This window comes from Euleptes europaea, chromosome 2, assembly GCF_029931775.1.
Source record: "Euleptes europaea isolate rEulEur1 chromosome 2, rEulEur1.hap1, whole genome shotgun sequence".
Classification (NCBI taxonomy): domain Eukaryota; kingdom Metazoa; phylum Chordata; class Lepidosauria; order Squamata; family Sphaerodactylidae; genus Euleptes; species Euleptes europaea.
Genome location: NC_079313.1, coordinates 107,293,326 through 107,310,069, shown reverse-complemented (window position 1 = coordinate 107,310,069; position 16,744 = coordinate 107,293,326). Strand labels below are relative to the sequence as shown.

Genomic DNA, 16,744 nt, shown 5'->3' with positions numbered 1-16,744 from the left:
TGCTTACAGCCGAAAGGGATGAACCACTCAACTGATCTTCTGTGACTAGCGGTCATCTGAAAGTACTGACACAGATGATGCAGGAGGGCAGTAGCGTTCCTTGCAGATTCATTTCACTAGAAATGGAGTCAGAGAACTTCCCAGTGGGCTGTGCTCTCACTACACTCTTGTGCCAAAAGGAGCCCTGATTCTACCCTCCCTCCAAATCCTCTCTCTTTTCTACCGAGGCGCTTTTCTGTCTGTCCCCTGTCCCCCCCCCCCCCACCAGTCTTGCAGGCCAATTGTGCTACTACCATCCTTGGTCGCCACCCTCCCCACATCCAGCGTCAGACCCAGACAGCTGAGAGCATATATTTTTCAATGCCGTTTTAGCAGATGCGCGAAAGGGCGCATTCTGGAGCTGGTGGGTGTGTTTGGGGATGGGGTGGGTGGGTAACTAAGTACCCCCTTTGTCTTACGATGATGACAAGGTGCCGAAGAGAATTGGGGGGGGGGTTACTTTGGTTCGCAGTGTCAACAATAGCCCTACCCCGTTGGATGGAGGTCTTGTCGCTCCTCCTCCACCATCTCAGTGGGAAGGGGAAGAGCAGCCCTTCCAGTGCCTAAATAATCTATTCTTGAGTAGTGTATATACTTTATAGAAATACTTCTCCAACAGTTTGTACGGTGCTGCTGTGTGTGTACGTGGTCTGTCACTGCCTTTCAGAGAGGAATTGGTTTCCATTTGATCGGCCCAGTTTGAGAGACCTGCTTGTTTCTCTGTTATGACTTCTTCCCATAGTGTAGTGAGCCATATTCGTTCTTCGCTTCTGGATGAGGACAGTTAAAATGAATGTGGAATCTGCACAGAATATAGCATACCTGAGAATTTGAATGAGAAACTTTATTTTTTTAAAGAAGGTGATGTTTCTGATCCTGATGAATGCAGAAGGATGTTCGGAAACAAGTAGGCAATATCAGGTGATACAGAAACCAGAGAGAAAAAGCAGGAAGTTTCTCAGGGGGTGGGACTCAGTGCTATTTACAACATCTTCTTTGCTCAGGGTTCCACTCCCTAACGCATATAGCTCTCTTAATTCAGTTTCAGCTTCCCTGGCCCTTGCCAACACATTCCAATTGGACCCAGCTAGCAGTGGGAAGCAGAATAAATTGTGCAAAACAAGGAAACGTGCTTAACTGACCAAGCTTGTTATGAGTGTAACCTTCTTCTAAGTTTGTTAAAGTCAGCGGGTTCAGAAAGATCCAACTCTGCTTAGGACTGCACTGTCAGTTTCAGCTAAAGGTGCATAGGATTGCAGCCCTAGGTCACCTCCCCCTGACAACGAGATGCGACGTCACATGGAAGACAAAGCCCAACTATTTTTTTTAAATGGCACCTATCCCAGGATCATCATCCAAGCTCAACCGTGGGGCAAACAAGCTGTAGAGCTTCTCTTGGACTTTTGCATTACTTTTGTCTGGATTCTCTTTGTAAGTGGAGAAATAATGCTTATAAACATAGTAGTCACTCACAGCTGCATAGAGATCCCCCCCCCACACACACTATATATACAAATGACCCATGTGAAGTCTTAAGAGCATAACAAAGCTTTTAGTAGAGGAGGTGGGACTCTGCTTGCTAGCTGAGATCCAATCAGAAGTAGGAAAGATTTCCACCAGAAGGGAGGGAAGTGGCTCTGTTCCAGCACGGCTCCTTTCTCCAATGCCTCCTCCAGGACAAAATGTTTCACATTTTCTGGGCAGGGGTGGGGGAGTCTCTGGGCACAGGAGGTGTTTCCCAGCTCTGCCTCCCTAAGCACCAACATTGCAGCGGCTAGACCACATGAACACCTTATTCCCCCCCTCCAATTTGCAGGCATTACATCACCGCTAGTGCTGCGGCTGCTAATTCCCTTTGGCTTCCTTCCTGCCAGCTTGCCCTTCCTGGCTCGCCAGCAGGGAAGCTGAGCGCCGAGGCAAAACAAAGAGACTCCCTTCCTCAGAGTGCCAGGCCCCCAAAGCGAACCCATCTTCGGGCCTAGAGAACAGACCCTTGGTGGTGGGGGTGGGTGGGGGGGTGGGGGGTGGGCAAGCTGGAGCAATTTGGATTGGAGAGTTTCCAGATGCCACTGGAGGGGGCCAGGGCATAACGGGGTGCCTTCTGGCACTGGAAGGACTGCTCTTCTCCCTCCCACTGAGATGGTGGAGGAGGAGCGACAAGACCTCCAATCCAACGGGGTGGGGCGATTGTTGACACTGCGAACCAAAGTAACCCCCCACCAATTCTCTTGGGCACCTTGTCATCATCGTAAGACAAAGGGGGTACTTAGTTACCCACCCACCCCATCCCCAAACACACCCACCAGCTCCAGGATGCGCCCTTTCGCGCGTCTGCTAAAACAGCATTGCAAAATATATGCTCTCAGCTGTCTGGGTGTGACGCTGGATGTGGGGAGGGTGGCGACCAAGGATGGCACAAACAGGGGAGCAGGCGACCCTCAGCGTCCCCGTGCCCTCCTGGGTTGGCAGAGCGAGGGTCTTGCTCCGAATTAATATTCGGTGAGCTAGTGGGGCGGAGGGGGGGCCTCATAGCTGAAAGGCTGAATACGCCTCCCTCTGGGTTTCTTGCCCCACTGCTCCCACCCCTCTAGTAGCACAACTGGCCTGCAAGACTTGGGGGGGGGGGACAGGGGACAGACAGAAAAGCGCCTCGGTAGAAAAGAGAGAGGATTTGGAGGGACGCAAACAACCCGACGGCAGCGTACTGACTGCTCTGGGGGATCTCCCCCACCCTACACCAGACCAGGGAATCACAGTTGTGGCCCTTTTCTTCTGGGGGGGGGGTTGACAAGTGGGTGGGACGGCTGGGCTGAGCCGGATTTACGTATAAGCTAAACAAGCTATAGCTTTATAGCTTAAATAAAAATTTAAAGGGAAAAAACCCTGGATGTACATTTCCAAAATATAAGCTAAAAAACAAATAAAACAAAACCTACATACAGCAACAGTGTTTTGTGTTGTGTAGGCTCCTATGATGTAAGTAATTGTATTTCAGTTCAACAATTTGATAAAATACATATTTTGTTATGTTAATGAGTTTTGTTATGTCTTTTCATTTTTTAAATGATCTTCTTTTTCTCTTTATTAATAATAATATTATTATTGCTTATCGAAATGTATTAAATAAGGGGAAAGTATAACATTAAAATAATGACTTATAAGGATCAGAAAATATTAATACAAAGGAGACACCAGATATTTATAGGGAGGGAGGAAGTCGGTGGGGAAGTCAATTATAATTAATTATATTTAATACTGAAGACATACACCTAATAATTCTTTAATTTTTTTATCGAGTCAAAGATTGGTATATAGGATGTATTATCAAATGAGATATAACGCAATTATTGAAAAATAATAAAAATATATATTAAAAATACATATTTTGTTATGTGCAAATGGCTTTAGATACCTATTAGGTCCATAAAACACCATATATCGCATATATTCAACACACACACACACAAAAAACAGCGACAATTTGTTGTTGACAGCTGGACATATAAAGGGCCCCACTCCCATATAAAGTGATGAGGCCCATATAAAGGGCCCATATAAATGAGCCCATATAAAGGGCCTCATCAAACCGAAATCCGGCCCTGGACGGCTCCGAGGCTTCTTCACACACACACCCCTTCCCCGAAGCCCCCCCCCACTTCGCACCCCCTCGCTTTCCCCCCAGGCCTCCAAGCGCAACCGCCCGTCCCCTCCCGGGCCTCCCAGCGCCGGCGACTTACAGAAGCTCCGCCGCTGTTTGAAAGGCCGGTCCGAAGGCATCTCGGCCGGGGGGGTGCGTGGGGGGGGGCTCGAGCAGAGGGAGCTCCGCGCGGCTCAGCGGGGGTTCGAAACGCCTCCGCAACCGCCAAAAAGCAACCGCCAAAAGAAGAAGACCCCCGACTTGGGGGGGGGGGGCGCGCGGAGCCGGCGAGAGCCGCCTGGGGACACCGCCGGAAGGCCTGGGCAGCAGGTGCCTGCTAGCAACGAGAGAGACAGAGAGGGAGAGCCGAGCGCTGCTGCGGAGACGCCGCCTTCGTCGTCCGTCGGTCGGCCGGCCGGCCCGCCGAGCTAGAGCGCTGCCCGAGCGGCTGTGACGTCATCGGCAGCCTCCTCCGAGGGGGCGGCGCGCGCGGCCCCGCCCCTTCTGCAGTGCGGCCTCTTCGCCAAGGGCGCAGCGGCAGGCCCGGCTGGAGCAACGCCGAGCATGTGCAGAGCGCGCGTTCCTTGGGAAATGCGGCCTGTCCTTTGCTGCCCTGGTCAGCGCGGGCAACTCGAGCCCCGACTCCTCTCTCTGAGGTAGTGAGGTCTCTAGGTCGTGTGCGGGATAGCTTTTAAGTGGAACCCCTTTTCAAGCATTTAAAAAAGAGGAAGTGGGGGGGAATATACAAATCAGGATTTTTGTTTCATGGCAGGGCAGAATGAGCAGTGAAGTAAAAAAAAGTCTCTGAGCATGAACAGAATACTCTATTATTTTTAGATGGAAGAGGGAGAGGGGGAAGTCAATTTGTGGTTAATTTAGCAATATTATTTGACTTTTTAGTATTATTAGCATTTTTTTAACATTGGATAAGTGTGTTATATGTTGACATTTTAAATCAAGAAAAAAAATTAAAAGAATACTCTTATTACTGCGAAGTCATTCAGAGTAACCTGGGCCTGCTCTTTGATTAAGAGGCTGCAGCAGGGTACCTGGCTCTCCCCCAGGAATCACTTCCTCGCCCTATAAATGGCAGGATCAAAACCACAAGGCCTCTCAAGCCTCTTATGCAACTTCCTCTTTTCACAAGAGCCATCCTCTGCCAGGGGGCTCTAGCTCTCCCCACTGGGGGCATGCCTCCTATTACCCCTGCTAAGCTTTGCTTGCCAACCTCCTACTGCTGCGAGCCACTCCTTTGGCAGAATTGCCAGTTGCTGCCGGGATTTTTCTTCTTCATGATGTTATAATGCAGGTTTGGACTTCATAATCTTATTCATCTACAGTCAAGAAACGAGACACAATGTGCTGAAGAGTGTCTGCGTAGAAGGGTTCTCTCCTCCCTACCAAAATGAGTGGGAATCGATGGCCAAGATCAGGTATCTACACCCTGCAGAAACTGGTTCAGCCTCATAAGAACATAAGAAAGGCCATGCTGGATCAGACTAAGGCCTATCAAGTCTGGCAGTCTGTTTACCCAGTGGCCAACCAGGTGCCTCCAGGAAGCCCTCAAACAAGACAACTGCACCAGCACCATCCTGCCTGTGTTCCACAGCACCTAAAATATTCTGCATGTTCCTCTGATCCTGGAGAGAATAGGTATGCATCACGGCTAGTATTCATTTTAACTAGTAGCCATGAATACCCCTCTCCTCCATGAACATGTCCACTCCCCTCTTAAAGCCTTCCAAGTTGGTAGCCATCATCACATCCTGGGGCAGGGAGTTCCACAATTTAACTATGCGTTGCATGAAGAAATACTTCCTTTTATCAGTTTTGAATCTCTCACCCTCCAGCTTCAGCAGATGACTCCAGCTTCAGTTCTAGTATTATGAGAAAGGGAGAAAAGCTTTTCCCTGTCCACTCTCTCCAAACCATGCATAATTTTATAGACCTCTATCATGTCTCCCCTTAGCCGCCTTCTTTCCAAGCTAAACAGCCCTCACATTGATTGCTTCCATATCACACTTTTAGTATGGAACTACCACCGTCTGCTTGTTTCTTACAGAGAATCCTTACATTATTAGCAAACTTGCAGTCCTGCTCTTTGCCATTTCCTATTCCACTTTTTTTTTTGGGGGGGGGTTCTCCTTTGTTGCTATTTTATTATATGGGATTATCGTGAAACATGACCAGGATATGTCCCGTGGGATTCACTTAGAAACCCAGCAAAATTTTATCAAAGCTGTATTGAATATCTGTTATTATCTAGATCTGTCATCTTATCTATCCCTTTAAAAAAACATTTGATCAGCATCCTATACTGGAAACAAAAACAGATCAAGGAAAAGCTTGCTGAACTTGACTCTTCCCTATATAATCAACCTGTTTCAGAATCCTTTCATAACAGAAGGGACACCTACAAATTGCAACTGTCTTCTCTACAAAAACAGAAAGATAAGAAACTCTCCAACCTTTTACAAGACACTTCTGGACACAACAACTCCACCAACAATATTGTCAACCTTTCCCAACATACCCTCAGCTTGGCAGAGGAATCTGTCCTTTCAAGAGGGCTAGCCTTCTGCCCCACCAAGTCCACAGAGACAGTACAACTCTGTGGAGACCTGGAAGCATTTTTTCGCCGTTTACGGTTGAAGGAATATTTCTACCACAATACAGAACAGAATACACAGGAACAGACCTCACAGCTTCAACAATCTACTCCTGAACAACCTCCTCACATTCCCACCGTTGAACCATATAAGGATGATCAATTGGCTCCCACCCAACACCATAAAAAGAAGAACTCCATGTGGACTCCACCTGAAGGCTGCAACACTACACTGGACATGTATATTGAATGTTTTCGCCGTCGAGCCCAAACTGAAATAATCAACAGAAAACACCACTCAAGATCCAATCTCAGCTGTACAGAGAAGAATGCCATAAGCAGCCTGAGAAACAATCCAACTATTATAATAAAACAAGCTGACAAGGGAGGAGCCATTGTCATAATGGACAAAACTAAATATATACAAGAAGCTGAATGACAGCTCTCAAACACCAGTTTCTACAGGCTGCTATCCACAGACCCCACTCAGGAATACCAGCGAGAACTCAACAAAATCATGAAGAAATTACTAAAACATATACAGGAACGAACTGATATGGATTCACCTCAGGAACCTCGAGCAGGCACTTTCTACCTCCTACCTAAGATACACAAACCTGGCAACCCTGGACGCCCCATTGTTTCGAGCATTGGAACCATCACCGTAGGAGTATCAGGATATATGGACTCCCTTCTGAGACCATATGTCATTAATACCCCCAGCTATGTCCGAGTCACCACAGACTTCCTAAGGAAACTGCAGTCCATCAACTGTCTCCCAGAAAACAGCATTCTAGTCACCATGGATGTGGAGTCTCTATACACCAACATCCCCCATGACGACGGGCTACAAGCCATTAGAAATACCATCCCTGACAGCAACACTGCAGATCTGGTTACACAACTCTGCAGATTTGTTCTCACTCACAACTACTTCCGGTTTGGTAAGGACTTATACCTTCAAATCAGTGGCACTGCCATGGGAACTCGCATGGCTCCACAATATGCCAACATTTTCATGGCAGATCTAGAACGTTTTCTGAACTCATACCCACTGGCACCTCTCCTTTACCTGAGGTTCATTGATGACATTTTCTTTGTCTGGACTCATGGCAAAGAAGCCCTTGAAAGATTTCACCAGGCTTTCAACGACTTCCACCCCACCATCAATCTAACTATGAATTATTCCGAACAAGAAATCAACTTCCTAGACACCACAGTACGGATCCATGGGGGACACACAAGCACCACATTGTACCGGAAACCGACAGATCGGCAAACGTATCTACATGCGTCCAGCCACCACCCCAACCATATCAGACAATCCATTGTCTATAGCCAAGCCCTACGCTATAGTCGCATCTGCTCCAATCCTTCAGACAGAGATACACACTTGAGAGACCTACAGCAAACATTTTTGCAACTACAATATCCTGCAGATATGGTGCGAAAGATGATTGAGAAGGCCAGAATGATACCCAGGCACAACTTACTACAAGATAAGCCCAGAGAGAACGACAACAGAACACCTCTGGTTGTCACTTATAGCTCCCAACTAAAACCAGTCCAACGTATTATTGACCTACAACCAATGCTGGATTGTGACACTTCCCTCGCTGAAGCACTGGGGGGATGTCCCTTTCTTGCTTACAGACAGCCGGCTAACCTAAAACAACTTCTCACCCATGATGATAAACTACTTAACAAGAACATGGACTCTGGCACCAAGGCCTACAACAAACCGAGGTGCCAACTTTGCCCTCATATAGATTCTAGGAACACCATCTCTGGACCCACCAATGTCAGCCATACTATTTCAGGTTCATATTCCTGCTCATCTTCTAATGTGATTTATGCCATCACATGCCAGCAATGCCCTTCCACAATCTACATTGAACAAACAGGTCAGTCTCTTAGACAAAGATTAAATGGACATAAGTCTGACATCAGAAACCACAATATTCAAAAACCAGTGGGTGAACATTTCAACCTTCCAGGACATTCTGTTGCAGATTTAACAGTAGCAGTTCTCTTACAAAGGAATTTTAAAGGGAGATTGGAAAGAGAAACTGCTGAATTACAGTTGATATTCAAACTAAAGTCAATGCATTTACCTGGGCTGAATAAAGACCTTGCATTCATGGCCCATTACCAATGCTGATTTCTCCACACCCATCTCTCCCCTGGACATCACAGACTCTTTTGATATCACACCTAATCCAATGAAGCCTGCTATTCACATTTACATACTGTTCCTCTACTTTAAGACCAAGGGATTCACATTCTAGCTGTATCTGAAGAAGTGAGCTATGGCTCACGAAAGCTCATACCCTACCAGAAAATATTTTTGTTAGTCTTTAAGGTGCTACTGGACTCTTGCCCTTTTTGACTACTACAAACAGACTAACACGGCTACCCACTTTGATTTAAAAAATGAATTTGTGCCAGAGGTCAGATCATAAACCTGGTTGTCAGCACCAGGTCTAACCCCTACATACATTAAATTAATGAGCATCTGGCTTCAACTCCAGCACATCTCTTTTGAGAACTCTTAGGTGTACCCCCAAACATGATGAGTATGTATGTGACTCATTGTATCACATAAATACACTCAGCAGGAAACCGTCACAGATTCCAGCTTCCTGTGGTGCACTCTTGTAAATAAGTTAGGAGTTTAAAGCAAAGTAGTGTGTTAAATGGGCACACAGGTGTGACTTAATATTTTCTATCAAAAGATAGTGCCATCTCATACTTTCTTCTCTTTAAAGGCAATAACCATAATGGATAAATTACCCAAACAAGTAAGAAAACATGCATTTTATCAATGTATAATCAACTTCTCAAAATGATCCATGTATTAATTATTGGTCCACAAAGTGTTTCATAATCCCAAGGAGACAGGTTACCCATTGTGTAGACCAGTAACTTGAGTCAAAGAGACAGTGAAGCTCAGAGGTCATCCATCAAATTCCATGGGCCAAGTGCCATAAGAGTCACGTTCTCAAGATCCAAAGTCGTTGATTCACTGCCCAAGGCAAGAGACGTTTGGTGGTGGATTGCCATTACCTGCCTCTGCGTGGGCTGAGAGAGTTCTGAGAGAACTGTGTCTGGCCAAAGGTCACCCCAGCAGGCTTCATGTGGAGGAGTGGGGAATCGAACCTGGTCCTCCAGATTGGAGTCCGCTGCTCTTTAACCACTACACCACGCAGACCTCCAGTCTTACTTCTAAATACCAGTTGTGCAGAGGTAGTGTGTATGTGTATGTTTGGGGAGAGTAACAACATAGGGATAATTTGGCCTCTGTGTCCCTCTGTGTGGTTTCCCTGGAGGCATTTGGATGGCTATTGTGGGAAACAGGATATTGGACTAGTTGGGCCACTGGTCTGATCCAGCAGAGCTGTTCTTATGGATAGTGGTGAACAGGTGGTCATAAATGAGCTACATAATGATGCAAAAAACCTTAAGAGAACATTGCCTTAGTAAATAGTAAGTAGACAGTAACATAAGGTAGTGATTGTCCACTGAAAGACTTCTGAAAGGAAAACAGGGCTTGCATGACCAATCCAAAGGAGAATTAACCTCCTTCGTTTTTTTTTTTACCAAAACTGAGTAAGCCAAAGGCATACACCAAAGTAATGTTTAATTAGGTTTTTCATTTATTTCAAAAGAAAAGGCCTCTCCATATTTAAATAAACAACAAAATAAAAAAGGGACAAAAAGAAAAACTTATTTAGGGATTACAAATATACAGACAATAGCAATGTTAATTAGATTACATTCTTAACAAACCTATCTATTTTTTGACATTTAAGTCACCCTGATTTCATCATTAGACTTCTTCATGGAATGACACTTCAGTCATATTAATATGCTCACAATAAAAAAGGATCTCTTATTCATTATTAAGGTGGCACAAGCAGTAAAATACTAATGGCTGTTTTGGATATTAAATAAAAAGATGCATTTGGGTATAAGGAGTTGTAGATCTTCATAGGAAGCTTTCATTCAGTTGGGTTCTGAACAACAATCAGGAAATAGTCCTTATCTGCAAGGAAATAAATAATCATTTTCAAGCCTTCTATTGTTAATTCACACATAAGATTTTTTTAATGTATATTGTTTATAACGGCAATGCAGATTTGTTTTCATTCACATGTAAAACCTTTGACATCTCACTTGAGAAAGTCACCTGCCGCTACTTTCCACCCAATTCCTTTCCCCTCCTCCACAAACTGATTGCCCCTAGATCACAGAAGAAGAGTTGGTTCTTACATGCCAACGTTCTCAACCACTTAAGGAAGAATCAAACCGGCTAACAATCACCTTCCCTTCCCCACAACAGACACCCTGGGAGGTAGATGGGGGCTGAGAGAGTGTGACTAGCCCAAGGTCACCCAGCTGGCTTCATGTGTAGGAGTGGCGAAACAACTTCATTTCACCATATTAGCCTCCGCCACTCATGTGGAGGAGTGGGGAATCAAACCCACTTCTCCAGATCAGAGTCCACTGCTCCAAACCACTGCTCTTAACCACTACACCACGCTGGCTCTCAGCTGTCTATCACTGTCTATGTTATAGATGACTGTCTATCAGCAAAATATGCAGGCCAATCCTATGTAAACTGAGGTGTGCCCAAACCCCACTGATTTCAATGCTCTTTGACAGTGATCTCCAACACAGGATCAATGGGCACCATGGTGCCGACTTGCTTCTTCCCCAATGGAAAGAGCCAGTTCTGGGGTTTCTTCTCTTTATTGACGCAGGAGGTACTTCAGAATGTTCCAGAAGGCACCGCCTTTGGGTCTGCGAGCAGTGTGTATTTGGAAACAGCTGTTTCATTATGAGTGTGCTTAGCTTGGAACCTTCCAACATTTTGTAATTGCTTCTTGCGGCAGCCATTGTGGTGAAACCCACCACTCTCCCTCAAAATCCCACTATCCACAAGCCTGGCGAAGTTAGGGACCTCTGCTCTTCCCCTGTGCTTAACTTTGCACAGGACTGGACTGTTCGTTTTCTGGGGCTTGTCATCAGAAGGGGATGTGTGTCTGACAGACTTGCTCGCTTTCAATAACAAATCCTCTTCATGTTGCCTGTCATTTATTTTTTAATTTTAAAAAATTCTGAAAAAGTATGGAAAAATGTCTGCCATTTAGATGACTGTAAATGATTGAAAAGTAGGTGTGGCTAGGATGAGAATGGTGTTAAGGAAGTCTCTGTGTCACCGCTTTTGTGGTGATGGCCTCATCTCTAAATTAATATTGTGGCACTAACAGCCAGTTACTGTATCAGATTACTCTGCGACGCACACACAGAGACAGCTGTCAATTGGCTGAAACACCTTGGGGGATAGGATCTCTCTCTCTCAGGATCTGACATGGGATAGTGAACTTGCTACCTCACAGGAGTGCCCTTTCACCTCTATCTGTGCTCCAATAATACACTTGTAAGTAAACCCATACGTTACAAAAATGCCAAAACTTAATATTAATTTTACTCTTGTATTTATATCCCGCTTTTGTGAGCACCCAAAGTAGCTTATCGCACTGTTCTCCACTTTAGCCTCCCAATAACAACCTTGTGAGGTAGGTTAGGCCAAGAGATTGTGATGGGCCCAAGATCACCTAGTGAGTTTCTATGGTAGAGCAGGGACTTAGATCCAGTTGTCTCAGGTCCTAGTCTGATAGCCTAACCAGTTTACCATGCTGGCTATCAAGTTTCCAGTACCTTGTTATTCAAAGGGAAACAATATGGACAGTGCTGCCCCTGGAACTTGCTGCCATTTGAATAGATTCAAGGCCATAATTAATTCAGCAGAAGTGTCATTTTTAGCACTCTAAGAATACAGTAGTCCCCCAGAAAACCGTCTAAACGTGCTCTATATAACTGCATCTGTGAAGCTAAGATCACTTGGGCCTGGCAGATATCTGGCTCTTTCCTCCTTGAAGAATGAGCATAGTACAAAGAAAATTGACAGACATATGACATGCATTCTGAGGCAAGCAAATTCCACTTCATGATTTTAAAGCTGAAGCTGTCTTCTGTTTTACCTGGTGCAACCATGATCTCGTTTTTCTTGGAACGAATCCGCAAGAAGGTGAGGTCATTCTGGGGGTCAATGTCTCGCACGGTGCCCCTGGCCTTCATGATTAAGTTGTGCATCAAACCTGCATACTGCACAGTGGTGGAGTTGTCCATGGTGCTTTTAATGGGAATACCTGCAGAGTGCCAAGGATGCTGTGCATTAATTAGGCTAGGACATTCCTTCCTCATAAATTCTTCTAGACTAACCCCAACTACAGGTCCTCAATAAATACAATGGACATTAAATTCCCTTGCCACCCAAGAGTCAATTCACACATCAGTGTTTTTAACTCAATAGCTTGGTTGTATGAACACAACTATCAGAACTGCTTTCTTCCCATGTGAATATGGTACCCATTAAGAGGAAGCATGCTTCTCATGTTAGAAAACGTGCCTCCCTTTCAAGGACACAGCATCCAAAATGAATAGAAAGTTTTGTCCTTGTTTTATAAACTTTAGTATTTGCAGCAATCTTATTACAAAGAATTTGAGAAGCTACCTGAGATTCTTAGTGATAGGCAATCTCCCTCAACACCAATATATAAAGAAATTCTGGCTACACTCTGATATACACACTTACTTGTGAGTAAGCCCCAGTAAACTCAATGGGGCTTACTTGTGAGTGAACATGCAAACTATCAGGCTGTCAGTCATGCATGCAGAAGTCCTTTATTTGCTAGGCAAATTTTTAAACAACTAATAGCCTACCAGTACCTCACAGATTAACAAACGTATTGTGGTAAAACGTTTAGTTTGCAGCACAATAACATGACTATTCCTTTTCATTTGGGGTTACTGCACTTTGTATTCCCAGCGATGTATTAATTTGAAAATGTTATAAAAAACATTGCTTTAAAAGGGTTTTTGGATACCACGGCTTATAAATGGTTGGAAGACGTCTTCACAGCTAAAGGGGCCAAACAAAGTGCGAACAGTATTTTTTATAACGTTTTCAAACTCTTAATACATCGCTGGGAATACAAGTGCGGTAACCCTCATTATTAAGTACAGCAACTGTAATCAGTTCAACTAAACTGCAGTGTAGGCAGGCGCTAGTCCATGAAAAGTCAAAACTTACATTAGAATGAAAATTTAAGGTGCCACAAGACACCTGTTTATTTTTGCGGCAGCAGATTAAGAGAGCTACAGCACTGGAAACTTAAATGGAACAGCCGACGCAATGCATTCCAGTGTGGCTACTGGCTACAAAGTTATTTCCAAGACACACACACACACCCTTTAGCTCAGCTTCTCACATTCATCCACATCAACCAATTTATACAGGAGTTCAAGAGCAGAAACTGACTCACATTGGCTTGATGAACTGTAACATAAACCAAATGTGTGGGTATTTGGGAAAAGGGTGTTTCTAGTATTTGGAATTATCTTGAATGCTTGATATTATTTTAAGTGCTTGTTCCCCACAATACATCTAGATCCTCCCTCCACACAAGCCTTGCATAGGAGAATCATCTTTGTCAAAAATGATCTCTTAATAATTATTAAGTATATGCAGGTCATTCCCTTATAAGCAGGCATATTTATTTTCTATCTATTTTACAAAATTTATACCCCTCCTTTTTATATGCCCTCATAAGGGTCACCAAGGCAGCTAACATATTAAAAACGTATGTAATAAAACTGTATCTTTAAAAACATTAAAAACATTAAAACCATGGAGTAGGAGTCACTGGGGGTGTGGGGGGGATAGTTGTGAATTTCCTGCATTGTGCAGGGGGTTGGACTAGATGACCCTGGTGGTCCCTTTGAACTCTATGATTCTGTGATTCTAAACCAGAGTAAAATACTTTTTAAAAAACCATAAAAACTATTAAAACAGATGCAAATCTGCAGCTTCTTTTAGACCAGGAGTAAGAGGTGGTGGAAGACAGAGCTCTCTCTTATTCTGAGGGTTCTCCAAAGTGAATATAGACCAGACTGGAAAGTGGGCCTTATTCATGCAGACATTCACACATGTCCAATAAACATATCTTTCCAATCACACACACAGCACACACTCCAAGCTTTGGCTTTCAAACATATTGTTTCAGTAATGAGGACTAGACTGTTCGCTTTTACCTTTTAAAAAGTGATGCCCATATTAACTGTGATACAAGAGACCAGAGATTCATAATCCCATTGTTTTTGCATTACTTTTTTAAAAGTTGAAAGATTGGGGAGGGGGGGTTTCAACTACCTTTGTGCTGGTATCCTGCTCTTAACTGTTCCTTCCCAGACAAGACTGTTAATCTTGGGGGAAGGGGATGTGATCAATTTATAAAGAAATATGTAGTTGATTCTGTGTAACCAAAACGAACAACTGAAAATGGTTTTAATGGCACAGTACCTTCTGAATTAACAACAATGATTCCTTGGACTCCCTTCTGACTCTGAATTCTCTTCAGGGTTTCTTCCACCTCAGCCTGGAGGAAAAAATATGCTAGTTTGTCATGGAAGATGCAGTTTGTTTCCAGATAATGTTCTGCAGTAAGACATTTCAAAACAGAAGAGTATTCAAAGAGAAATGCCTGTGCTTAAGCTTCTCCTTAAGGTCGTACTTTTGCTCCCAGCACCTGAAATGAAGCCCTTGGCAGCCAGTAATGTGTTTATTTTATCTTTCCAAGCAGCATTCCTTACAAAATTCAAACTTTACAGAAGGTACAGCATACAGCTCTCATAGACTTTTGGCAAAAAGATGGAGGTAAAATCCTGACTCATTTTATGAACAAATCTCTTTCTTTCTCTCTGGCTGCTCTGCACATGATATGATATGAAATTTCTTAGGTAATACCAGCATTAACCATCTTAACAGAACCCTGTGATTCCTCATCCATTGGAGGTTTTACCTAGCTAAGCATAACCAGTGAATATCCTCTGCACTTTTCTTGATTATATTTGCACTTCGCAGAATTACATTCTACTCTACACTTCCTACATTTCCCTTGACCATGGAGTATGTTCGTTTTCTTACCTCCCATGTGAAAGGTATGCCTAATGAGGAGCCACTACATTGCATCTGAAGAAGTAGCTTTAGTTGACAAAGACTTAAGCAGCAAGGAAATTTTGTTAGTGTTCAGGGTACCACTAGATGCCTGCTTATTGTATACCAAGATGTACTATACTGATTAGTGTGTTGAACTAGGATCTGGAAGACCCAGGCTCAAGTCCTCACTTGTGTCATGGAAGCTTGCTGGGTGACCTTGGGCCAATCAGTCTCAGCCTAACTTATCTCACAGAGTTGTGAGGATAAAATGAAGGAGAGGTGAGGATAAAATGAAGGAGAGGAGAATGATGTAAGTCACTTTGGATTCCAGTTGGGAAGACAGGAGGGGGTATAAACGGTGTAAATAAATATGCACATAATAGCCATGTGTTCCAGACCGTAGGGTCACTGGAGGGGGGGGCACAAAATTGCAGGGGTCCATGTGTATCAGGTTCTCTGAATTCCCAGGTTTTTAAAAGTCAGTTTCTAGCCCTTTCCATTGCATAGATATGCCATTTCCCTTCTATCTCTGCTAGGAAAGGGACCAGAGACTTTTTTCCAATTAATGGGAATTCTGAGAACCTGATCTACAGGTTATAACATTATAATGATATAATGTTATTGTATTGGCAATTAAAAATTTAGAGCCTCCTGTGGCAGAGGAAAGGAAATACCTGTTGCAGGAACAATCTTGGGGGACATCTGGGGGACTTGGCTAACTTGTGACCTGGGAGGACTTGGCTAACTTTTCACATCTCTCCAATTTTATTCCCTATTAAGCATCTTTATGTTGCTGTGAGCTGGGTTTTTGTTTTGTTTTGGGTGAGCAGAAATATTTTAAAGTATTTTTTTTCAGCTGAGTACTTCTTGACAGAGACTGTCTCTCTTCATTCAATGTGGCATATTCCCAGGTAATTTGTGTCTAACCTGTACATAATTTACAGTACATTCCAGTATTCTGGCTAGTTCCCTTCGCTGGGGAGTCTTTCTGACTCCGCTTGCTCTTTTGTGTGTGTGTCTTTTTTGCCTTCTTTTGCAATCTGCACAGTGCAAATCATAAATTAAGTACAACCTCCTGTCCCTTTACTGTTTCTTACCTAATAAACAATTAGTATTCAATTCATGGTATCAGGAATCCAAGTGATTTGTTCTGTTGTGATATTTAGTTTGAATTAAGGTCATGAGGAGGGAGGTGGAATCTCTGTTCAAGGGACCATTGAGGCTGTCAGCAGCTCTGCCAGATTGTAATTTGTGATGCACAGGGCCAGTGTTTAGTTTTGCTGAGTTTGCAAAAACTGGACAGCCAACCCGTCCAGCTAAAAGAGCATCATGGTTCAGTGGTGGGCAGCACAAGTGGAGGGTCTGACATGTTTATCACTAATACTCTTACAGTTTA

At 43.9% G+C, this 16,744-nt stretch overlaps 2 protein-coding genes across 2 annotated transcripts in view; both read right to left on the bottom strand.

Annotated features, from left to right (window-relative positions):
• MAP1LC3A (microtubule associated protein 1 light chain 3 alpha) overlaps positions 1-4,136 on the bottom strand; it is a 39,986-nt gene extending 35,850 nt beyond the window's left edge. Inside the window, exons 1-2 of the mRNA XM_056844867.1 lie at positions 4,031-4,136; positions 3,777-3,869 (exon numbers count right to left, since the gene is read on the bottom strand). Of these exons, the coding sequence (XP_056700845.1) occupies positions 3,777-3,869; positions 4,031-4,136 (199 nt within the window). The remainder of the gene's footprint in view (positions 1-3,776; positions 3,870-4,030) is intronic.
• Positions 4,137-10,144: 6,008 nt separating this feature from the next.
• DYNLRB1 (dynein light chain roadblock-type 1) lies at positions 10,145-16,050 on the bottom strand. The gene is made up of 4 exons (XM_056844866.1): positions 16,023-16,050; positions 14,713-14,847; positions 12,332-12,499; positions 10,145-10,329 (listed from the first exon to the last, which is right to left on the bottom strand). The coding sequence occupies exons 1-4, from the start codon at positions 16,048-16,050 to the stop codon at positions 10,286-10,288; spliced, it is 375 nt and encodes a 124-aa protein (XP_056700844.1). The 3' UTR covers positions 10,145-10,285.
• Between the last annotated feature and the right edge of the window lie 694 nt (positions 16,051-16,744).